Source organism: Sander lucioperca, chromosome 11 (assembly GCF_008315115.2).
Source record: "Sander lucioperca isolate FBNREF2018 chromosome 11, SLUC_FBN_1.2, whole genome shotgun sequence".
Classification (NCBI taxonomy): Eukaryota; Metazoa; Chordata; class Actinopteri; order Perciformes; family Percidae; genus Sander; species Sander lucioperca.
Genome location: NC_050183.1, coordinates 14,212,694 through 14,237,769, shown reverse-complemented (window position 1 = coordinate 14,237,769; position 25,076 = coordinate 14,212,694). Strand labels below are relative to the sequence as shown.

Below are 25,076 nucleotides of genomic sequence, written 5' to 3'. Positions count from 1 at the left end.
TTAGTGAAAAATAGCACCGAAACTGGGAGAAAGTGACAAAAAAATGATGAAAGCATTTAGGTGTACCAACATTTTTAGAGCTGCAACAATTAGTCGATTCGTTGATTAGTCGATACAGAAAAATCATCGCATACCGGTTTGATAACGGATTAATCGTTAAAGTAATTTTACGCACAAAAATGGCAGAAATGCTGCTTTTCAGCCTTTTCCTGCTCTTTTCGGTTATATACGTCACCTTGGACTTTGAGAAACTGGGATGGTTATTTTTCAACTGTTTTCTGACATTTTTACAGACCAAACAATTATTCGAAAAAAAATAATCCGCAGATAATCGATAATATTCAGAAGATTCTGAAATCTTCTTTTCTTTTACGTGAAAGGTAAGTTCATTGTGCTCCGAGGTATTTTACTCAATGTAAAGATGGGCTTTTTTTCCCCAAACAAGTTCAATGTGTCTAATTGTTGAAAGTATCCTACTTTGAAAATTGACAGTAAATACTGAAATGATTTGAAAATGCGTGTTGTTCATTTTATTTTACAGAGGTAGGGGGGAAGCAAAAGGACACAATTTGGACATTAAGAGGTTTGGACCTTTGCTGGAAGGAAATTTGAGTAACTGACCCTCTTTGCGTTGTTATTGAATACTTGTTGGAACCGTGTAATGTGTGTGTAGGTTAGTTTAAAGAATTTGTTGACTTTGTGCCAATAGTAGTCTCGTGTTGCCAGACCTTCCTCCACAGCGCTGTGGAGGAACGTCTGTCTAGTCCACACAGCATTCTGGGATGGAAGAAAAACGTGCTCTGGTTTATTGGCATTTCTTTAAACCAATCACAATCATCTTGGGCGGTGCTTAGCGCCGGACGGAGCCACGGTGCCTCTGCTAAATAGCCTCGGGAAGGAACTTGTTTTGGTGGAACATGTGTACGTTTAAAAGTAGTTTTAGTCGTGCAACAGAAAACTGAGATTGGACAGATAGTCTAGCTAGCTGTCTGGATTTACCCTGCAGAGATCTGAGGAGCAGTTAACCATAGTCCTCAGAAATCCACCGGAGGTTAGAACGCCAACACAAAGAAAGAGGAAGGAGACGGACATCTGGACGAAATGAGTGAAATCCGGCGGAATTTCCGGCGGCAACGGAGCAATCTCGGAAATCAAACGTCATTGATATAGACTAGTGCCGATGTAACTTCTACTGAGGATGTAAATGAACTATAAAATGGGACGTACCCTGACATCACTTCCTATCAGCATGCCCCAGGCCTCGTATTTGTCTTTGTCCTGTCGGTAGAGCTGGATGGCTTTGAGGAAGGCCTGCACTTCACTCGTCTTCTTATTCAGGAAGTCTGACAGAGAGGGAAGAGATGGAGAGATTCAATAAAATACACACACACACACACACACACACACACACACACAATCACACACAGACACACACAATCACGCACACACAATCACACACAGACACACACAATCACGCACGCGCACACACACACATACACACACAATCACGCACACAAACAATCTCAGACACACACACACACACAATCACATGCACGCATGCACAAAATCACACACACGCACACACACACACAAACATGCACACACACTGGCACGCACGCAATCACACAAACGCACACGCACACACACAATCACAATCTCACACACACACACACCAGACAAACACACACATACAGACACACACACAATCACACACAGACACGCACAATCACTCACACGCACACTAAAGTCTCAGTGTCTTGATTTCAACTCGCTCAGTGAACTGAACGTAACTCGTGGTCGAATCGCTCGGCTGCACAGAGAAGAGACGCTCTGCTTCAACGTGACCGCGGGGCTGGTATGGCGAGTCTGTTGCCGTGGCAACTGTCGAAAGTAACATCAAGCAACCTAAATCTCTCAGACACGGAGCTGTGATCTGTTTCAGTCATAGACTGTATATAAGAACGGACCAACAGGTCCCGTGTCTCTGGACGGAGACCAGTGAAGGATATTAGAAGATCTTTCCCGGTGATGGCTGAGCGTTACTGAGCAGCCTCCAACTGAGCTTGAAGACGTAGATGTGACGTGAGCAACCTGTCTGAAAGTTGGAAGTCTTCTGGTAGCTGTGCCAAGAGAAATCTCAATCATTCCCAATCTAGCAGAGACGGAGAGCGTAGGTATATGTAAGGAGATAACATAGACACAGGCTAATTATTGATCACTAAAATGATAGTTAACATTAGTAATTACACTTAAACAGCTAATGGAAGTCCAAACTGCCTGAGAGCTTCTCCTGTACTATACGGTAATTCCTCTACTATGAGACAGTAAGTCTCGTGGTTATGACCCAATCGTTAGCCTATTTTTATAAAAACGTCTGCTACGGAGCCATAACGTGAGCTACAAGGTAATGGAGCCTTTTATACATTGTCGTGTTTCTTTAGAAATAAACAATGGACAATAGAGTCTTTAAACGCTTCAGATGTAAAGTTATTCTCTGTCAAAGTGACGTCAAAATGAATGGCAGTCAATGGGATGCTAACGGGGGGTGATCGCTTAACCGTGATGATGACGCAGTTCAGAGTTTAACGTGCGTCGTTAGTGATCTACTGACATACCAATGTTTGTCGTTTTTTAATCAACGTGACACTGTGGGGAAAGGTAACATCTTCCGGCAGCGTCTCACCTTGGTTCTGGTGTCGGATGCAGTCCGACAGGATGGAGAGGAAGACGGCTTGTTTGTCCTGCTGTCTGAAGCAGAAGTAGGAGTCCGTCCTGTAGGGCAGACGCAGGTAGACGGGGAACTGTCCCGGCATCCCCGCCAGAGGAGGACCGAAGTCCTCCTTCACTTCTGAAACAGAAAACAGAAACAAACATGTTTTTGACGCTTTTTTCGAAGTGCCCGTTTTTAGGGCTGTCAATCGATTAAAAAATGTAATCTAATTAATTACAGACTCTGTGATTAATTAATCGAAATTAATCGCATAAATAATTAACGGTGCCTGAGCCGATACTTTTTAAGAAAGTAAAAAAAGAAAAGAACTAAAAGTACTAAACAACAGTCAGCGACATTAAGTAACGGCTTGTTTATTGCTAAGGCCATATGGTCAAAATGAAATGATTTAATAACAATGTATAACAATAACAATAACTTATTTAACTAGTAAATTGCTGTTGAACGACAAAAACAACCACCAGATGGGAAAAGGGAATTTACAATAACTTGCACCACCCTTTAACCAACGTTTTCTTGTTTTTTCTTCAACTTATTTCAACGTCGTCCCATATTTTTGATATGAAATGTTTTTGAAAAAGGACATCATAAGGGGAAAAGGAAGGGGAAGGGGAAGGAACTTGTTTTGGTGGAACGTGTGTACGTTCAAAAGTAGTTTTAGGCCGAAATGAGGGACATCCGGATGGATTTCAACGGCAACGGAGCAATCCCTGAAGTGGTAGGTTGTGGATATAGACTAGTTGCAGCCCTACTCGCTTATTACTCTAAACGTAATAAAAGTAAGTCTTTCCCTCACTGGTGTCGTCAGGGAAGCACTGGTCCACCATGGCCATGTACGCCTCCTCTGTGGTCAGAACGGTGCCCCCCGTAGGAAGCAGCTTCAGGCGGGGAGGACTCCCTCTAACGAACGCCTGGTGGAGGAAACAGAAGAGACAGAACGGAGATAAAAACAGTCCTGGCGTACGATACGATTGGATCATACGGGGGCATCGGACGGTCCCGCTCACCTCCAGGCTGTCGTGTAACTCCAGGCAGTGATTGGCTCTCACCACCACGTACCTCTCCTTCCACTTCCTGCTGTCGTCAAAGTAAAGGACGCGGTCCTCATACAGCACCTCGCCCTCCTCGGCAGCCTCCTGGTTAACACACACACACACACACACACACACACACACACACAGAAATACACAGACACACACAGACAGACACACACATACACACACACACACAGAAAGACACAGACAGACAGACAGACAGACACACACAAACAGACAGACAGAAAGACACAAGGACACACACACAGACAGACACACATAGACAGACACACACACAGACAGACAGACAGACAGACAGACAGACAGACACACACACACACAGACACACAGACAGAAAGACACAAGGACACACACACAGACAGATACACATAGACAGACACACACACACACACACACACACACACACAGACAGACACACAGACAGACAGAAAGACACAAGGACACACACACACAGACACACAGACACACAGACACACACACACACACACACACAGGATTGGATAACACGTATTATTAGATTTGTTGTTCCAGCTGTTTACCCCAGCATCCACTCTGCTCCTAAATCGGTCTGTAATTAAGTTAGAGTGACTCTACTCCGTGTCACACAGCTGGATAACGTCACAGCTGGTAGTCGTCAACGCTGCCAAGCCATAACAGAACCTCTGAATCATTTGACCCGTTTTTAACAGAGTGAACGCTGACTCACAGGTCTGGAATGGTGGGAGTCGACACTGGGACACGTACCCTCTGTTTGAGCAGCTGCGTGATCTTCTCTTTGCGCTGCTCCAGATCATCTTCCACCTGAGAGAACCGAGCCAACGAGAACTGCTTCCTGTAGTAGGGACTGAACTCCGTCAGCACGGCCTCGGCCTGGCCTGCACGCACACACGCAGAACAAGAAGAAACAACAGTCACTGGCTGCCTTCACGGGGAAGTTAGACCAACTAATGACGCATCAGGCCAGAAGGGATACAGCTACGGCGACTACCGTTAAAGGACAATTCTGGCGCAAAATGAACCTAGGGGTTAATAACATATGTGTACTGAGTCGACCGTTCTCTGGGATATGTTTTCATGCTAATCTAATGTGACCAGTTTTAGCACGAACCGCTAATTAGCTTATAACGCTAGTAATCAGGGCATGGATGAAGTAAAAAGAAATCGCTATTTTCTATACCAAAACAAAGATAGTTTATAAAGACATTACCGCTTATGTATACAGGCAGACGCCATCGTGGGAAAACAGTCACGATGACTGTTTTTCCAAGATGGCGCCTGCCTAAACTATCTTTTTAATAAACTGTCTGTACATTGAAAAAGTTCTCAATGCTTCTGTTTACATGTAGGGACCCTCATTATGCTACCGTGGAAGTGTGGTGATATTTTGAGCCTTGTTAGTGGTAGAAAATAGAGATTTCTTTTTACTATCGCATGCCCTGACAACTAGCGTTATAAGCTAGTTAGCGATTTGAGCTAAAACTGGACACATCCGATTAGCATGAAAACATATCCCAGAGAACGGTTGACTCAGTACACGTGTGTTATTAACCCCTACCGAGGAACGAACACACGTTTCCTGGGTGAAAGTATTGAAATTATATTAGCATAGATCCTGTGTCAAACTCAAGGCCTGCAGGCCAAATCCGGCCCCTCGCAGATTTTGATGCGGCCCACATATCAATTTAGGGTCACAATCAATTTTGGCACACCTAGTTTTTGTCACTTTTTCCTAAGTTTTATTTTCACGTATATCTTGACCTTATGAGCACTTCTTTTCTATGATGTCTGAGGAACTTTTTTAGGACTTCACGTCGACCAAACTGCAAGTGAGAAGACTACATGAGACATGCAACAATACTTATAAATAATTTTTTAATTTTCAATGTTTTCGATGTTATCTTGTGTGATTCTCATTTTCCAGTGTGGCCCTAAGTGAAGTTGAGTTGGACACCCCTGGCCTAGATGTTGTGATATTTCGCACAAGTTTGCGTAACTTCCGTTCGTAGCTGTACCCCTTCTAGCAACAACCACAAAAATCACACTCTAAAAGCACCGGTTATTCTCGAGGATGGCTTGTTAAATACTGAGCCCGATCGTTGAAGTCGCATGGTCAGGTTTCAGTTCACACACAACGTCGCGCTGACACACAGGAAATTAATCAGCATCTCTTTCGATAATTGATTAAAAGGAAAAGTTCCTCAGTGCAAACAGACTTTGAGGGACGCCGAATGAAAGAAAAGGTTATCAGTAGATATCGGCTCCGATACTGCCTAAAACGCTGGTATCGGTATCGGGAAGTACTGGAGTTCATGCACCGATCCGATACCACGTAATAAAGCCCTAAAGAAAATCTACATTAAAAGTAGTTTATTTGTGTTCTTTTTCCGTTATTACTGACTGTCAAACTGGAGAATAAAAGAAAGTTCTGGGGCGTTCATGTTTCACAAAGAGTTTAACCTGAGCCAGACCGACAACAAAGATAGAAATAATATCACATCCATACAGAGATAGTAGTATACAGCTGTTATACATCATATCATCATACAGAGATAGTAGTATACAGCTGTTATACATCATATCATCATACAGAGATAGTAGTATACAGCTGTTATACATCATATCATCCATACAGAGATAGTAGTATACAGCTGTTATACATCATATCATCCATACAGAGATAGTAGTATACAGCTGTTATACATCATATCATCATACAGAGATAGTAGTATACAGCTGTTATACATCATATCATCCATACAGAGATAGTAGTATACAGCTGTTATACATCATATCATCCATACAGAGATAGTAGTATACAGCTGTTATACATCATATCATCATACAGAGATAGTAGTATACAGCTGTTATACATCATATCATCTATACAGAGATAGTAGTATACAGTTGTTATACATCATATCATCATACAGAGATAGTAGTATACAGCTGTTATACATCATATCATCATACAGAGATAGTAGTATACAGCTGTTATACATCATATCATCCATACAGAGATAGTAGTATACAGCTGTTATACATCATATCATCTATACAGAGATAGTAGTATACAGTTGTTATACATCATATCATCATACAGAGATAGTAGTATACAGCTGTTATACATCATATCATCCATACAGAGATAGTAGTATACAGTTGTTAAAACATAATAAAATATATGACACACTGGTATCGGATCGGTACTCGGTATCGGCCGATACGCAAGTTCAGGTATCAGAATCGGTATCGGGAAGCAAAAAATGGTATCGGACCATCTCTAGTTATCAAACTGCTCAAAACGTTTTGGACGTCTGTGCAGCGCCAGCGTTGCATTTGTTTTGGGGCCAAAAAGCTTCACACAACAGAGCTTTTTTCTTTAAAACCTGAGCTCATCTATATATGAGCTCATTTTCCATCTCTCTTCCTCGGTGCCAAAGTCTTCCTCCGGCCTGGATAACAAACACCAGATGATATCACACAGAACCCGAGGTGAACAATACTGCAGCCTGCTCCCTGAGGCTGCCGTTGGTGTCTCTCCGGATCATGCGAGTAACTTCAGATTAACCCTTGTGTTGTCTTCAGGACAAATTTGACCCGATTTTCAAAATATCTATATCAGAAATATGGGTTTCCTTTTAACTACAGTATTTTCCGGACTATAAATCGCACATTTGGCTGGTCCTGTGACTTATAGTCAGGTGCGACTTATATATCAAAACATATATAATTTAACATGTTTTTAAATGTTAATTCATACTGACTGACATGAACCAAGGAGTAGGACTCGCTGGCTTGTTATATTAATTTAGTGTATTCAGCCTCCCAGGCATGTTCTTTATGCTACTGTGTAGCTGAATAACTGTTAATGTGTTACGTTAACATACTGGACACCTATTCAGCCTGCTGTTCTGTGTGCTATTGTGTAGTTGAATAACTTGCCTTTCCAGATTAAATGTCTGTTCTTGGTCTTGGATTTTGTGAAATCAATTTCTAAATAAATGCGACTTATAGTCCAGTGCGACATATATGTTTTTTTCCTCTTCATGACGCATTTTTTGACTGATGCGACTGATACTCCGGAGCGACTTATAGTCCGGAAAATACGGTACCTAATTTTAATTACCCAAAAATAATGTATGATTCCATACAACGCGCTTCGCAAGTATAACAAAATATAGGATCTCTACTTTCATTGACTTTTGGGTGTTTAATAAAAAAAATGTTTCTAAACCAGACTGAACGTTGACATATACCCTTCTGTAATTATCCGTCCTTTAATATTAGTCTAAACAATTCATAATTTCTGCTTTTTTAACTCAAGAATTAGGTATAACTTCCTAGAAATTAGGTTTTTTTATTGACCATGAATTCCAAAAATGTAGTAAATGTAAAACTGGTGATAAGTTGGTGTTAGTGGTGATCATACATGGTAGTGAAAAGAAGCGCTAAACGTAAAAAAAAAAGAGCCAAACGTGTCGATAAAAGAGACGAAAACGATCGCCAGAAGTCCACGGTCCAATGGAAGACAACACAAGGGTTAAAAAACCCTGCGTCTCTGTCCAAGCCTCCAAAGACGTTCTCACTACATCATACACGACCTCGGTCCCCTCCCGCGGTCCGTCATCCTCCGATTATCTGCCAGCACGTTCATATTACCCAGAAGAAAAGGAAAAACCTCTCAGATTTTCTAAGACCGGGCCAGATTCCTGACGCGGAGGGATTTAGTTTCTTAGGAAAAACAAAAGAGTAAAGCTCAGAAAGCTGCATAAAGTTTCCTATCCTGTCTTCTCTCTGCTCTCACAGCTGCTGAACCACATCACCAGAGCACAACAATAAAACATTAAATGAGTATTTACGCAGCTTCAAGTGCTCAATATACACAAACTATTAGAGGTAATTCCCTGTGACACACAAACTCCACTTAATGGATAAACATGTCTGAGCGCGGCTGCTGTTTATCATCTCCCTCGCTGTTCAGCGCGTGTTGATGTTGCGGGTCGATGTCATTATCTCTCCAGGATGTTTCACAGCAGCCATGATGGCACGGCGCCACATCGCTATGGAAACAGAGGTTTTCGGCGCTTCATCACACTGTGTGTCTGTACTGTTAGAGATGGATTTAGAAAACAAGAGTGGAGACGTCTGTGGCTGAGTAACAGCGCAGAGAAACTAAGTTAATCCCTTGATTTTTACCTAACAGACTCTAACAGAAATGTTATGACGGTATTCATTTTAGGTTTTAGGCGATAAAAATTAACATGAAATGTGAACATTTTTACCCCTTAAGAAACTCTGTTACCATGGACATGATCCATTAAAGGTCCCATGGCATGAAAATGTCACTTCATGAGGTTTTTTAACATTAATATGAGTTCCCCCAGCCTGCCTATGGTCTCCCAGTGGCTAGAAATGGTGATAGGTGTAAACCGAGCCCTGGGTATCCTGCTCTGCCTTTGAGAACCCCCCCCATCCACCTTGCCCCCCCCCTCTCTCCTCCTCAATAGCATTTAAAGCTACAGACACAGAAATGGCACATCCTAAGGAAAGCTCATTGGCTCTAGTGGCTGTAATTCTGCACCAAGGCTGAATTTCGGGAAAGAGACTTCAGATACAGTATTAGGGGACCACTAAGGTCTATATAAAGAGACTTCAGATAGAGTATTAGGGGACCACTAAGGTCTATATAAAAGAGACTTCAGATACAGTATTAGGGGACCACTAAGGTCTATATAAAAGAGACTTCAGATACAGTATTAGGGGACCACTAAGGTCTATATAAAGAGACTTCAGATACAGTATTAGGGGACCACTAAGGTCTATATAAAAGAGACTTCAGATACAGTATTAGGGGACCACTAAGGTCTATATAAAAGCATCCCAAAAGCAGCATGTCATAGGACCTTTACATAACCCTTTAAAAACAGTTTATCTTGCCCCCATGAGGAATTCTATGTAATGATAACAAAACTGTCGGAGCATCCACATGATACAAGCCTTCCGTGATCGCGCACGCACGCCGCTACAATGAACGAGTTAGACTTGGCTTTTTATCTAAAAGAGGAACAGAAGACAGCGCTCCAATCGTTCCTTTGCAAGAAGGACGTTTTTGCTGTTTTGCCGACCGGATATGGCAAGAGTTTAATCTCCCAGTTAGCTCCTCTGGTAGCTAAGGGTTTAATCTACCAGTTAGCTCCTCTGGTAGCTAAGAGTTTAATCTCCCAGTTAGCTCCTCTGGTAGCTAAGAGTTTAATCTACCAGTTAGCTCCTCTGGTAGCTAAGGGTTTAATCTACCAGTTAGCTCCTCTGGTAGCTAAGAGTTTAATCTACCAGTTAGCTCCTCTGGTAGCTAAGGGTTTAATCTCCCAGTTAGCTCCTCTGGTAGCTAAGAGTTTAATCTCCCAGTTAGCTCCTCTGGTAGCTAAGGGTTTAATCTACCAGTTAGCTCCTCTGGTAGCTAAGAGTTTAATCTACCAGTTAGCTCCTCTGGTAGCTAAGGGTTTAATCTACCAGTTAGCTCCTCTGGTAGCTAAGAGTTTAATCTACCAGTTAGCTCCTCTGGTAGCTAAGGGTTTAATCTACCAGTTAGCTCCTCTGGTAGCTAAGGGTTTAATCTACCAGTTAGCTCCTCTGGTAGCTAAGAGTTTAATCTACCAGTTAGCTCCTCTGGTAGCTAAGGGTTTAATCTCCCAGTTAGCTCCTCTGGTAGCTAAGGGTTTAATCTCCCAGTTAGCTCCTCTGGTAGCTAAGGGTTTAATCTACCAGTTAGCTCTGCTGGTAGCTAAGAGTATGGGGCTGTATTATTGTGATTGGTCGTAGTGTTATCCATTTGCGTGCAGTGAGATTTTCAAATGCATGCTTGGTGCAGCCCCTCGAGTTCGGCTATTTTCATTACTAAATGTCAGACCCAGTTAATCTTTCAGATTTGGGTCTGGATTTCCAGGCTAACTGTGTTCACAAATTGGCTCAATCCAGAAGGAGCTAGTCCATGTAAGATTTTATACATAAGACATAGATCTGTATTGATGGCCCTATTAAATGCCTGAATGCTGATTTATAATCCCATAATTCATCCGTAAGTGAAACTTGAAATGTAAGAGACCTAACGTGTCCAAAACGCCCAACGTTAATAACACCACAACGTTGTTGTTTTTTTTTTAAATTGTGTGAAATCCATTTCATTCTTGAATCGAGCGCCTTGATATTAAGGTGTTTTTAAGATAGAGTTCTGGCCACAATACCAAACATTCAGTCACACGTTTAAATAAAAGGTGTTTGGTTTGTTTTCGGGGATATATGGATTGATGAAGGATGGATAAACTATGAATGAGGGTTATTTTAAAGGATTGTTGTTCACGTTAAGGTAGAGGTTGTTTCTCCAGGGGCAGCTGCAGTGTGAAGCTGAGGATGTCAGGGGAACTCCTTGTTTTTTCCTCAGTGCTGAACAATGCAGTGTGTAAAAGGTCCGCTCCGTGTCTCGTCTCCCCGCCGCCCCCTGATCACATAATCAGACTGGACATCCTGCTCCCAGTCCTCAGCAGCTTCCAGTTTACACTCCACAGGGATGACATTTCAGCGCTGAATGGTCGGTTCGTCTGGACCAGAATCAGACGCCTCAACAACAAGATTTACATCCAAGTTTCTGTGAATATTTTGGGGGGGGGGAATGTAAAAATGTTGCTGACTCTATGACCCTCTGACCTCTTTTCTCCATCAGTACAAAATCAAAAGGACAAAAGATCAACTTTACCCAGAAGATATTTCAATCTAATTCAGAGTTGCCCTTTGGGATCGCAAGGTAATATGAAAGCTTTTATGATGACTAACAAGATGGGGGGGGGGAGCACAAAGAAAATGGTGAGATACTCAATAGTTCCAACGCATTCTCATGAACTTGTTCTTAAGAAACTTATGAGCAACAATTTGTGTGATATTCTTGGGAATTACAGCGACCGCCGGCCGGTCACATGACAGTTAAGTTTGAAGAAAAGGTGACTCAGTCAGTTACAGAGCACCATGAAGTCACGTTTTGGGACCGATTGATGGGATTGCTGTGGACGAAGTACACACGGAGATACACTGGTAAGAGCTAATGAGGTTTAAGCATGTATCAGCTAATTTAAATAGCTCACGTTACTGTATTGTGTCAACAGTTAACTTCATTTAATATTGGATGTGGCGTTTTCTTTTGCGGGGTGCAAATGTTTCACCAAAACAAGTTCCTTCCTGAGACTGTTTAGCAGAGCCACCGTCGCTGCATCTGGAGCTTAGCCAAGACGTTGGTGATTGGTTTAAAGAAATGCAAACAACCCGGAGCATTTTTTTCTCCAATCCCAGAATGCATCTGTGGTGCAGCCAGACCTTACTCCACAGCGCTGTGGAGATAAGAGCTGGCAATGAGAGACTGGAAAGTAGAACATGTGACTCCCACAGACAAGAGAAGTTTTATTTCTCTTCAGAGGACTGAATACACAGCAAAATGTATTTCATCTGTCAGCTTCAGTCCCTCAGAGGTTAATCTGCTGGCGGCCAGCTGTGAGACACAGACTCTCTTATATTGACTCATTCTCTGCAATCTGAGAAGCTGCAGCACAAATTCTTCGTCTTCCTTCTCCTCCGCGTTCATCTTGGTTCATGCTGCTCCGAGTTTACTTGAATGGCTGTGTGACGTGGGCCCTCAAATCTCTCGGCTGTCGTTTATGCAAAATACCTCCAGCCGCTGTTTGTTTAATGTATTCCCTTTCAGATTAAGTGGTTACGCAAAAACACAGAGAGGCGTCCGGAGGAGGGAGGAAACATTCAGACAGCCTTATAGATCTGCTGATGATGATGGCTTCTTAAAAAAGGTGATGATTAATGGCACGGTCACACATGCTCAAATCTCCCGCCAAAGGCGATATTCCTGCTGCATGCAGCATGCTTCTAGAATAATCTAATGTTTGGGATTGGCTGTCTAACGTTACATGTCGTAGAGACACGCAGGAAAGACGCTACGCTACACAGAGACGGGGCTTGTGTGGGTGGTGTTGTATTTTCAGAGGCTTGACTGCAGAGTGTGTATAGGCGCAAAGGAGCTGAAAAAAAAAGAAATTGTACCGTAATGTGTAATTTTGTAATTTCTTTTGTTAGATACAAGAAGATACAAGATGTTTGTCATATGCACAGTAAAGACAACTTACACCATGCAATGAATAGCTTGCTTTGCTAGTCTTCCTTACACAAGGAATACAAAAGCAGAATAATACAATAAAGCTAAAACAAACAATAAAAAAGTTGTACGAAATAGTTTGAAAAGATAGGATTGGCGAGTTAATCTCAGAGAGCTATCTGCTACATGGTCCCGCTTTGCCAGACCCTCCTCCACAGAGCTGCGGAGTAAGGTCTGTCTAGTCCACACAGCATCACGGGATGGGAGAGAAACGTGCTTTGGTTCATTGGCATTTCTTTAAACTAAATAACCTCGGGAAGGAACTTGTTTTGGTGTACGTTCAAAAGTTCCCAATCCCAGGAGTGGAAGGTCGTGGAGATAGACTATCTGCCACACAGGTTTGTAATATTTTCTTTGGTGAAGTTGCAGCTACTTTCTTCTGTTCCTCTGCTGTCTCCACGTCCAACACACGCACATACTGAACGCCGGCCACCGCGTCACTTCTGTTTACCGATAGCCGGCATTCCCCTTCTGGCTGATTTATTAGCCAGTATGTGGTGAGTTTTTTGTCAGGAGTCAGACAGCCTTCCCAAAAGAAAACACAATGAAAACGGAGGATGAACCAGCAGGACTTTCAACCCCAAGCAGAAAGTTTTATTTTTTTTTTTATTTAAAAAGCAATTGAATATTTTGGCCGGTAACAAAGATGCTTAGCCGGTGGATTATTTCCACTTCGCAAACTTGGTCGGGGGAGTCAAAAAGTTGATTTCAGACACTGAGAACTGGTATCGCATTCACGGTATCGTATCGAAACATTTTTGCCTATATCAGAAATGCCAGGCACCATGTCACTTCTGTTTGCCAAAAGCTAGCATTTAAATCGGGCTAATTAATAAGCTAGTATGTGGCAATTTCTTTTTGGTAGGAGTGAGGGCTGCACGATATATCGTTTTTTTTATCATCATCGCAATATCAACTGGCACAATATACATATCGCGAAAGGTTGCGACCAATCGCGATAGACACAAGATTTTTTGTGTTAGTTGAAAGAAAATATTAGTAGAAAACTGCACTTTAAAGTGTATATGTCATTCTTTTTTAGTGGTGCCTGTCATTGTCAATTCAATGTTCAATTTGTTCAATAAAAGAATGTTGGAAATGATCATTTGTTTTAAATTCAACCAGCAATTTATTGCTTTTAAAAGAATACTGAAAGCAAAAGAAAGGCAGAACTGAGTACATTTTAATATCAGTTAATTTATCGCAGTTAATAAGTACGTTATTGCGTATCGCATATTTTCCTCATATCGTGCAGCCCTAATAGGAGTCAGCCAGCCTTCCCAAAAAGAAAACACGATGAAAATGTGGAATCGTATCGGTTCTGGTATCAAAACATTTTCACCGATGCCCAACTCTAAATCCTGACTGTAAAAGGAGCCAGTAAAAGCATTCTGCCTGCTTCTCATTAAAACTGAATATTGTGCAAAGCGGCAAAACACACATTGTAAAGACATTTTATAACGCAAAAGACAAAGACAAGCGTGTCATAAAAGCAGCTAAACTGGGTCATTCAGAGCAAGTTAACCACAGCGGACGGCATCGCCTCTAAACAAACTCTGATGTGTTGAGTGTGACGCGTTCATGAGGAACTACGGGGATGTAAAGGTGGAGCCCTGTTAACCACAGACTCTGATTGTGTTGGTGACATTACTCTCCGAGTTGGACTCAGATTTGGGAGTTTCCTCGTCTAATTACTGAAGGGCGTTCCAGCCTTTAAACACTGTGAGGACTGGACGTCTTGTTCCAACATGGGGACAGTTATACCGTCATTCAGATGGAAGTGGCTCAGCTGCTCTTTGCCTCAACTTCAACTTGACTTTTTTCTCAAAATATTCCAGTTTATATTCTCAAAATACTACAACTTATTTCTCAAATATTGCGACTCTTTCATAAAATATTCCTACTTTTTTTTTTCTCATAAAATAAACTAAACTCCCCACACACTTGCATGTTTAATGACCTAACTGTAAATGGGCATCCATCGACAACTTTATAAAGTGGCATTTATTTAGTATAGCTGTCTTCTTTGTGTTCTTTGTCCCTCACCTTCCCAGCCAGTACGAACGGAAGAAATGGAGACTGATACGTCTTCATACTGTGAGGGGAGAAATCACCTGAGTGAAATGTACGTTGGTGAGTGAGTGTTTGGTATGTGAACTATGAGTGAGAGTTGTGAGCGGTGCCTCTCGGCAGCTCGACTACAAGCCGTCGTTTCACTGGAGAGACATGCTCATCCATCTTCAACGTTTACAATGTCAGGAGAGCAGTAGGTCAGACAGTTAACGCACTGAAACACACACAGAGTTCCTGCAGGATTAAGAAAACAGGCCAGAGAGAGAAAGAAAGAGAGCTCAGTCCTCCACCAAGCCTGCACAATCCTCCAGGTTCAACCCGTTCTCACTCATTTTGGCGAGGGCCATTTTCACAGATATACTAAACACAGATAAACAAAACAAACAAACTAAGCGATGGAGGCAGCAGAGCAGAGAGTAGAGCAGCAACTCCCGTATTCTGCAAAGGAGTCTGGTGGCTTTGAAAGGGGGTGGGGACTTCACTATAGAGACCAGGCTGTAAACATGTTTAATTCTGCTGTAAAGTTGGGCATTTTAACATGGGGGTTTATGGGGATTGACCGCCTTTTGGAGCCATCTTGGCCAACTGCAGTTTTTGGCACTTCTGCATTGGCTTCATTTCTCAGCGCCGGAGGTTTCCGCTTGGTATGCACATGTCATTTGTCTGTTTCACACACGCACACACACACACACACACACTCAAACACACATGATGACTAAGAGAAGAAGTATGCAGAACAACACAGTAACACTGCTGACATCTTTACAACAGTTTAAAGTATCGTTCTCGGCTAAACATCCACACGTCAAGTGTTTTATAAAGAAGTTAAAAGTACAATAAGATCAAACAAATGCCCTTAAATAATGTTATTTTGTAAATGTATGAGCATTATGTTGTTGCTCAGAGGGGTGCTTTAAACTGTGACGTCCATCAGGAAATACCTGAGACACCGAGCAGGTTACTGCAGTGTGTGTGTGTGTGTGTGTCTGTGTCTGTGTGTGTGTGTGTGTGTGTGTGTGTGTGTGTGTGCTTGTTTTACTATATTCGTGGGGTCCAAAAACCGGGGAATACAGTATACTTGTGGGGTCTGCACAGCCTTGTGGGGCCCAAAATGCTGGACCCCACAACTTTAAAGGGCTGTTTGAGGGTTAAGACTTGGTTTTAGGATTAGGGATATAATTAGGTTAGGGTTAGGGTGAGGGTAAGGGTTAAGGTTAGGCATTTAGTTGTGATGGTTAAGGTTAGGGTAAGGGGCTAGGGAATGCATTATGTCAATGACGGGTCCCCACAAAGATAGTGAAACAAACGTGTGTGTGTGCGTGTGTTTGAGGATTGTAGAAATTGAAAGTATTCAGTTGTGTTTTCTTTCTAAAGATATCTTCTGAATGCCTTTTTAGTTACTGTAAATTTACAATAAAGCTCCTTGCTTGAAGAATATAAAAACGTTTCCTGCGGCGTCGCTATGACGATGGATGGAAAACCAATGGAAAACGGAGGACGGGGCACCGAGGTCGAGCCGAGTAGAGCTGCAGTGGCTAAGCGCCATAAATGCATAAAGCCAGCAGCAACCTAGATGGTAAAAAGCTGATAATAAAAGCAAACAGTCACAGAAATACATAAAAACCAGTTAAACAAACACAGACAGGCAGACTTATGTAACTAAGGATAAGAAGTAAAGACATTTACTAAAATAACAACTTAGAATAAACAAAAGAGGAGCGTATATCATACTGTGCTGAATCAAACGTGACTTTGTGTTTGCAAATTTGCCTCTGTTTGAGCCATAGTTATATCTTAGTATTACAAACTTTGTGACCAGTTAATGTTTTAACATCAGATGGAAAGGTATTCCAAATCTGTGGACCTTTAACTGATGTTAAAGCTGTTGTTAAAGAAGGTTTTTTTCCACAGATGGTCCGAGATTCTTCTCTCAGACTAAAGGCTGTTTTATGCTTCTTAGATTTTGTAAAAGGTATAGAAATAGAGAGAAATAGACAGTAAAATCCACTGACCTAGTTACTGTAACCAGATAATAAGTCTGAGGTTATTTGTGAGGTGTCTGCCAGCTAGTTTATGTTATGTTAGCAAGCTAACTTAAACACACAACTGCCCACAAAGTACTGCTTGCTGGCGAAGTGCTAATTTCAAAACGTTACTGACATATAGACACTTTACAAAGGGATCACCCCATCATTGGAACCAAAATATGTCTGAGTTTATTTGCAAAGCTGATGTCAGTGAACTAGCATGTTGCTACTCCCCACAGTACGCTGCTACAGGACAAGTTGACCAATCACAGTCCTTGCGGTCTGCGTCGCCTCGATGCAAAGTTACAAATTTTGGAGGTGCACGTCGAGCTACGGCGGAGGGCTCAGAGAGGGGTCCACGGCGACGCAGAGGGGTCTGCGGGGGTACGCCGTCGATTCGACGCAGAAGCATAAATCAGCCTTAAGCTTTTTCCCACAGATGGACAGAGATTCTTCTCTCAGACTAATGGATGCTTTGCTCTGCGCGTCTTGTTTGCACTGAGATCACACAAGAGACACAAATCAGACGGGGGAGCAGTCGATAAAGACAGAGAGCTGCACTCGGAAAAGGTCACTTCGATAAACATTTGTCACCGAGCCGACAGGTTTCGCTGACAGTCTCTCGGCTACAGACTCTCTCTCACACCCTGATTAATCGAGAAGCTGCTTCAGATGGGCGTCTCCTCTCCACGCCAGAGCATTTAACGAGCTGCAGAGCCTGTTTGACGCTCACATACCATCATACCTGGATGAGGAGTAAGAATGTCAAGGTCTCAGTTTTTGTTTTTTCTGCCTCATTTCCTCGTGTTTGCACTCAAACAAAGCTGCATGCAGACGTGAATATTCAGCTGTAAGTCTGAAGAACCTCCATCTGAACTGAGCTTGAAGCACAAAATTACAGGCTGTTCTCATGAACCATTCGTACATATAGGTCTGAAAAGTAACGCACTCTAATTGGTATGTATTCCACGTATTTATTACTGTCAGCAGCACACTGACGACTGCTGTATAAGAGCGTGAAAATCTTCGTAGGGAGGAGGTCTGGGGGGATGTTAGGCTCCTAAAACACAGGGCTTTCAAGCCGGGGAGAGGAGATCATGTCCCGGGAGAAGTTAAGGAGAAAACACAAGACTTTCACCCAGGAAACAGGTGTTCATGTCCTGAAGAAGTTAAGGAGAAAACACAAGACTTTCACCCAGGAAACAGGTGTTCATGTCCTGAAGAAGTTTAGGAGAAAACACAAGACTTTCACCCAGGAAACAGGTGTTCATGTCCAGGAGAAGTTTAGGAGAAAACACAAGACTTTCACCCAGGAAACAGGTGTTCATGTCCTGAAGAAGTTAAGGAGAAAACACAAGACTTTCACCCAGGAAACAGGTGTTCATGTCCTGAAGAAGTTAAGGAGAAAACACAAGACTTTCACCCAGGAAACAGGTGTTCATGTCCTGAAGAAGTTTAGGAGAAAACACAAGACTTTCACCCAGGAAACAGGTGTTCATGTCCAGGAGAAGTTTAGGAGAAAACACAAGACTTTCACCCAGGAAACAGGTGTTCATGTCCTGAAGAAGTTAAGGAGAAAACACAAGACTTTCACCCAGGAAACAGGTGTTCATGTCCTGAAGAAGTTAAGGAGAAAACACAAAACTTTCACACAGGAAACAGGTGTTTATGTCCTGAAGAAGTTTAGGAGAAAACACAAGACTTTCACCCAGGAAACAGGTGTTCATGTCCTGAAGAAGTTTAGGAGAAAACACAAGACTTTCACCCAGGAAACAGGTGTTCATGTCCCGGCAGTACTACTTTAGGGGGCTAGCTATAGTGCGTAGTTTTTGTCGCCCCCATGAGGAATTCTAAGTAATGACAACAACACTGTCGGCGTGTCCACATGATACAAGCCTTCCGTGATACTTGTTTGGCAGTTGAGTTCAAAAATCAACAATCTCTGCACCTTTAACTGTTGTCGCCACATGATGGTCACCTTTTGTCAGTGGATGTAATTTCGTAGGATATCATACGAATTGTTGTGCATAGGTTTTCGTACGATATCATGGGAACCCTTTCATGAGAGTGCATTGAAAATTGAAGTTGTCTCTCACGCATACTTTCAGACGTAGAACGTAACATTAACTAGCTAAATAAAAATGACATGTCGCCTCAAAAAAAATCGCCCCAAAAACACAATTCCCCCCCGGCGTTGTACTCAGCCGATTCATCCAATTGTTTAACCCTAAACTGATCTCAAACCGGTCAGTGTGTTCAGTACACAGCTGGAGTCAGGATGTGGTTAGCTTAGCATAAAGACTAGAAGCAGGGGGGAAACAGCTATCCTGGCTGCGATTTTACGAATCCTACTATGGCCAAGACCCACCCTTCAATTACTACTATTGGCCAGGCGTCCATGCTTGCGCACGGTAACGTAACACGATTTGTACAGGTCCTATCCCATGACCAATCGGCTATGCTAACCTTAAACACTCACGGTCAATGCCTAACCCCAACCAATCGGCTATCCTAACCCCAACCAATCGAGCTGCTATTGGGGTGGGTCTTGGTGTAGCCATAGTAGGATTCGTAATTTGGCATCCTGGCTCTGCTCTAAAGTTAAAAAATGAATCCAATTAAGCCTCTAAACCTCTAAAGGTCATATATTAGCATGTTGTATCTGGTTTGTTTAATCTGCATAAACAGAAATGTATAAAAAACATAAAATCCAATCTGACTGCCAGGCTGGAGATGCTGCACACAAGAACTTCACACAGATACTTTCTTTGCTACTCATCGCTGGTTTCATGGTGAAAAGTTGCTTTGATAGCAGATGTATTAGCGTTGTGTTGGAGTGAAACAACAGGTGGGTTTCCAGCAGAAAGCAGCAGCAGCAGCTTCCTCTCTTTGTGACGAGCAGATTCAAAAGGAGGAAAGGTTTCTCACAGTCTCTCACAGAATATCTGAGGGGTTGTGTAATGGCAGCTGGAGTGACACAGCGCACAGAACTGCAGCCCCAAACACACATAATGATGGCGTAGTTTCTGTCTGAACGGATGATGTAATCCTGCACTGAGTGAAGGGTTTTTCCTTTTGAGCCATTTGGGAGACTTGCAAACACAGTAACAGTTGTATTCCAGTAAAGGACCCAAAACACCAGTGGGGCTGCACAATAATCGTCAACACCATATCAACTTGGGCAATAAATACAATGCAAAGATCTGTTACTTTGCGAAAGACACAACGGGATTTCTTTTGTTAGTTGAAAGAGAAAAAAAATGCATTTTTAACCTTTTTTGTTCAGTTAAATATTCAATTTTCAATAACTTCTTCTCAGTTTTTTTTTTTTCAACAAGCTCTTTGTTGTTGTTTAGGCAGAATACTGAAAGCAGCAGAAAGGCAGACCTGATTACAACATTAGTTTGGCCGCGTCATCCTGCAAAGATCCGACATCTCTGTCAAAAAACATCACGTTCGGTTTAAAAAAAACTAAAAACAAGATAGTGACGCCAGAGTCGCCAAACTCAAGGCTTAAAAACTGCAGTTCAGGGCGCCCGGATGGCTCAGTTGGTAGAGCGGGCGCCCATATATAGAGGGTTAATCCTCTACGCAGAGGGCCGACTCCAACCTGCGGCCCTTTGCTGCATGTCATTCCCCCCTCTCTCTCTCCCCGTTCATTTCTTCAGCTGTCCTGTCAAAAATAAAGGCCGAAAATGGCCAAAAAATAATCTTAAAAAAAAAAAAAACAGTAGTTCACAAACCAATGGGTGACGTCACAGCTGCTACGTCCATTATTGTAACCGTCTATGGTTTTTATTAGGGCTGCACGATATGAGGAAAATATGGGATACGCGATAGGGCTGAACGATTTTTGAAAATAATCTAATTGCGATTTTTTTCCCAAATATTGCGATTTCGATTCGATTATTTTTTTAAGCTCTTTGTCTTCTGTATTATTCAACAAAGACAAACAATAAATCATTTTATAGTATGAACAACACACAATTACACACTACACAGTTAAAAAAGTAAAAATATAGTATATACACACACACACAACAGTGTATTTTTTTTTACAGTGCACAGAGAGGATCTGCCTCCAGCCCCTCCCCCTCGTGAAGTTGCGTGCTGCCGTGTGCACTTGTTCAGAGAGGCTATCGTTGCGTTAGCATGTTGCTGGTGTTCTTGCCGTGGGATTAACTGTACTAATAAAACTGTTGAAACACCGCGGCCACGCTGCTGTGAAAGCTCCCCGAACGTCATTTATCAGAGTCTGGTTGTTACCCCTCTCAGTGGCAGCTCCTCCACTCATATCTTTATAACGGAGCTAACCGCTAACCGGAGCTAACCAGAGCTAACCGGAGCTAACCGCTAATCAGAGCTAGTTGCCAACCGAGCCTTGAGTTCTGCGTGCCTGTATCCATTAACTGCACATATGGACTCGAACCAGAATAAAACCCTTCATTTTATTAAAATGGCTGTAAAAGTTTTAAACTACGACTCAGAGTTGTTTGAATGACAGAAATCAGCTCAAGGTACGGCGTAGCGTTAGCGTGCTAAGTTGATGATTTCTCTGCGGAGTGCAGACTGATTTGCTCTCGCGAGTCATGTGACCAAATCGCAGCCTTTGCGATTAGGAAATCGCGTTTTAACATATCGCGATATTATCGCAAATGCAATTAATCGTTCAGCCCTAATACGCGATAATGTTGAATATCACGATAACGATATTACTTGTGATAAATTAACAGATATTAGTGTGAACTCAGTTCTGCCTTTCTGTTGCTTTCAGTATTCTTTTAAATACAACAAATTGCTTGTTGAATTTAAAAGAAATAATCATTTCTAACATTCTTTTATTAAACAAATTGAACATTGAATTGACAATGACAGACACCTCTCAAAAAGAATAGCCGTTACAAACGGACCGTTTAAAGTGCAGTTTTCTACTGATATTTTCTTTCAACTGACACAAACAATCTCGTAGTGTCTATCGCGATATGCATTATGTGCCAGTTGATATTGCGATGACGATTAAAAAAAAAAAACGTTATATTGTGCAGCCCTAGTTTTTTTTTTTTTTTTAAAGATTATTTTTTGGCCATTTTAGGCCTTTATTTATAGGACAGCTGAAGACATGAAAGGGGAGAGAGAGGGGGAATGACATGCAGCAAAGGGTCGCAGGTCGGAGTCGAACCAGCGGCCGCTGCAGCGAGGACCAAGCCTCTGTACATGGGGCGCACGCTCTACCAGGTGAGCTACCCAGGCGCCCCAACAGCCCTAGTTTTTATTCACTTTAATGTAGTCGGTGCACTCTTATAACCCGCCTGCTGTATAATCCATAGAATGTAAACACAACCACAAAGTAGCGGCACGCTAACCATTAGCGGACGGCTGCACGCAAGGAAGATGTTTATTGAACAGTAAGCAAACGGAATATGAATGTTAAAGAAATGAATGAAGGTAGCAGCACCGACTGGTGCAGGAGCAGCTCCGGTTCAGACCAGTCAGGAACCAGTACCAGTTTATGACTGGTCCTCAGTACCCCGTCCGTCCCTGCCAACCAGTCCTCCAAACCATTCGACGATATCGGTCTTTTGTTTCTCCCCTCTGATACGACTAGGGTTGGGTCGTTTAGATTTTTACGATTCCGATGCCGAACCGGTACTTTTAAAACCATTCAGATTCCTAAACAGATTCTTGAAAAACTGAAAAATGACATCCAAGATGTAATATGTTTACTAGCGATCACGTGCAGTGAATGGTTAATAAGCTTTTACGTCCGTTTTGGTGAATCCAGAGGGAAAACATGGCATTTTAAAAGTAGCCTACATTTACGGTAGCTAGCTAACGGTAGACTACAGAGAAAGTGTGATATTTTTACATCCGTTTCGGAGCGACAGAGGGAAAATATTTCAGTCGACACATCAAGTGGAACCGAAATGAGGAACCGAAATTTGCGTTGTAATCCGGTCCGATTCCTACCGGTTCCATAGTGGAACCGGTTTCCAGTACCCAACCCTAAATACGACCTACAGGAGCGTTTCATAAACTAGCGCTCCTAGCGGTGACAAGAAATACGTCCTCATATCTAAACCAGAGAACGTAACGGTCGCAGTTTTAAAAACTTTGTTCGTTTTGTGAAACGGTCACAGTTTGGGTAATATTTATGCACAAAAACTACGTAGTTAAGTTAAGAAAAAGATGTTGGTTTGGGTTCAAATCTTTGGGTTACCTCACTTCCTGAAGGTTACACACGTGACGCTGAACGTAAGTTAAAAAAAAACTGTTTCCTTTTCTTTTCAAACGGGACATGAACCCCGTTCTCCTGGGTGAAAGTCCTGTGTTTGGTTGACCCATCTACCCCCCCAACCTGCCTCACAAGGATATTTTTATATATTATATTATTTATATATTTGGCGCTCCTATACTTCCTCACCTTTACTTTCTGCTTTGCTCCCGTCAGAACTACTACGACCACTAGAGGGTGCCGTCATTAGAAACCGAAATAGGAGTCATATGCTGCATGAAAAACAACCTCTGGGAGCGGCCATGATGAGAGGAGCCAAAGGAGGTCTAAGAGGAAACAGTTCAAACTGTTGAGTAATGCAGAAACTCTGCAGCAGAGCAGATGTTGAACCCTGTCGAGCTTCTCCATTTGGGCTCTTTGGTGAAATATGTGCAGGATAAACATGCATCACCACTCAGCCAGATGTTAAAGATGCTCAGAAACATCATCACTGTACAGTACACCATCTATACCAGGGCTTTCATGTACTTCTTTACGGGATCCACATGTTCGAAGACTGAAAACCGAACTTCGTCTCACAAACTGTTGCTGCGGCCGTTAGATTTTAGTGTGGAAAAAAAATCCCCTGAGAATCCCTGAAGCCCGACATGTTGGAGCAATTAGTGAAATATTGCCTCCACAACCTCATTATCATGCGTTTAAAAGTAAGAGCTGCAGATTTAATTCGAATCACATTCTGGATCTGCCTCTTTCTCTCCCCACATTAACCCTTCTGTTGTCCTCGGGTCAAATTTGACCCATTTTTGGGGTTTTCTTCAACCAAATTGTCAAAAAAAAATAACGTGGATGGTTCCACACAATGCTCTTCCCAATAAAATAAAGGATCAGTTCACTACTTTCATTGAATTTGGGTGTTTAATTCAATTTTATAGGATTTTAAAAAAAATTTCAAAAAAAGAACATTGAAAAAAATCAACAAAAACGTCGGGAAAAGAGACAAAAGTGTCGAAAAAGACGACCATAAAGTTTTCATTTTAAATTCTGACCCAGAAAAACAAAATGTGCATGGTCGACAGGAAGACAACACGAGGGTTAATGCAGAAAGTAAAATCAGAGACGGACCGTGTTTCTTGCTAAAGAGAGTTCAGAAGAAGACAGTTTTTCCACAACAGCGACCACGTTTTCCAGTCTGATGACTGAAGGAAAGTGCAGGAAAAATCCATCCAAAACATACACAGACAGACGTATGAAAGAAACCTGATGAATCAGTTTGTGGTTTGAAAAATGACTAAATAAATGTAAAATGTTCCTATTAAAAGGGGAACTATGTCGTTTTTTTAGCTTAATTTACCCTAACTGAACAGCTTCGGAGTCATTGGAATTGTTATATGACTTTTTTCGAGTTGAATGGTGGTCGTCTCGCTCCCCCCTAGCGCCTGTGAGCTGAAAAACCACCCTTGCAATTTTCGGCCGGCGAGCCGCCGGCCTCAGCGTCAGGAAGTATGGCGTGATATCAGGTCTCACGATGTAACGAATTGCTTCACGGCACTGCACACATACGGCCATTCAGGAACCGGCTAACAAGGTAACGATGGAGTTTTTCACACTATTGTCATGACTGAGCCGGCTAAAAAGAAGCAGAAAGCTAGGAAAGCACTGTCGGAGGAACAGAGAAAGAGGAAACGGCAGACTGACCGAGAAAGGAGTCAGACACAAGTAAACATAGGAGCTGCCAAATATCTATTCTGAA

At 42.3% G+C, this 25,076-nt stretch overlaps 1 protein-coding gene across 8 annotated transcripts in view; it reads right to left on the bottom strand.

Annotated features, from left to right (window-relative positions):
• Positions 1–25,076, bottom strand: part of niban1a (niban apoptosis regulator 1a) — a 44,280-nt gene that overhangs the window by 12,264 nt on the left and 6,940 nt on the right. For all 8 annotated transcript variants that reach the window (XM_031306613.1, XM_031306618.1, XM_031306619.1 and 5 more), the window contains exons 2-6: positions 4,531–4,661; positions 3,739–3,867; positions 3,528–3,642; positions 2,684–2,848; positions 1,228–1,343 (exon numbers count right to left, since the gene is read on the bottom strand). In XM_031306613.1, the coding sequence (XP_031162473.1) occupies positions 1,228–1,343; positions 2,684–2,848; positions 3,528–3,642; positions 3,739–3,867; positions 4,531–4,661 (656 nt within the window). The remainder of the gene's footprint in view (positions 1–1,227; positions 1,344–2,683; positions 2,849–3,527; positions 3,643–3,738; positions 3,868–4,530; positions 4,662–25,076) is intronic.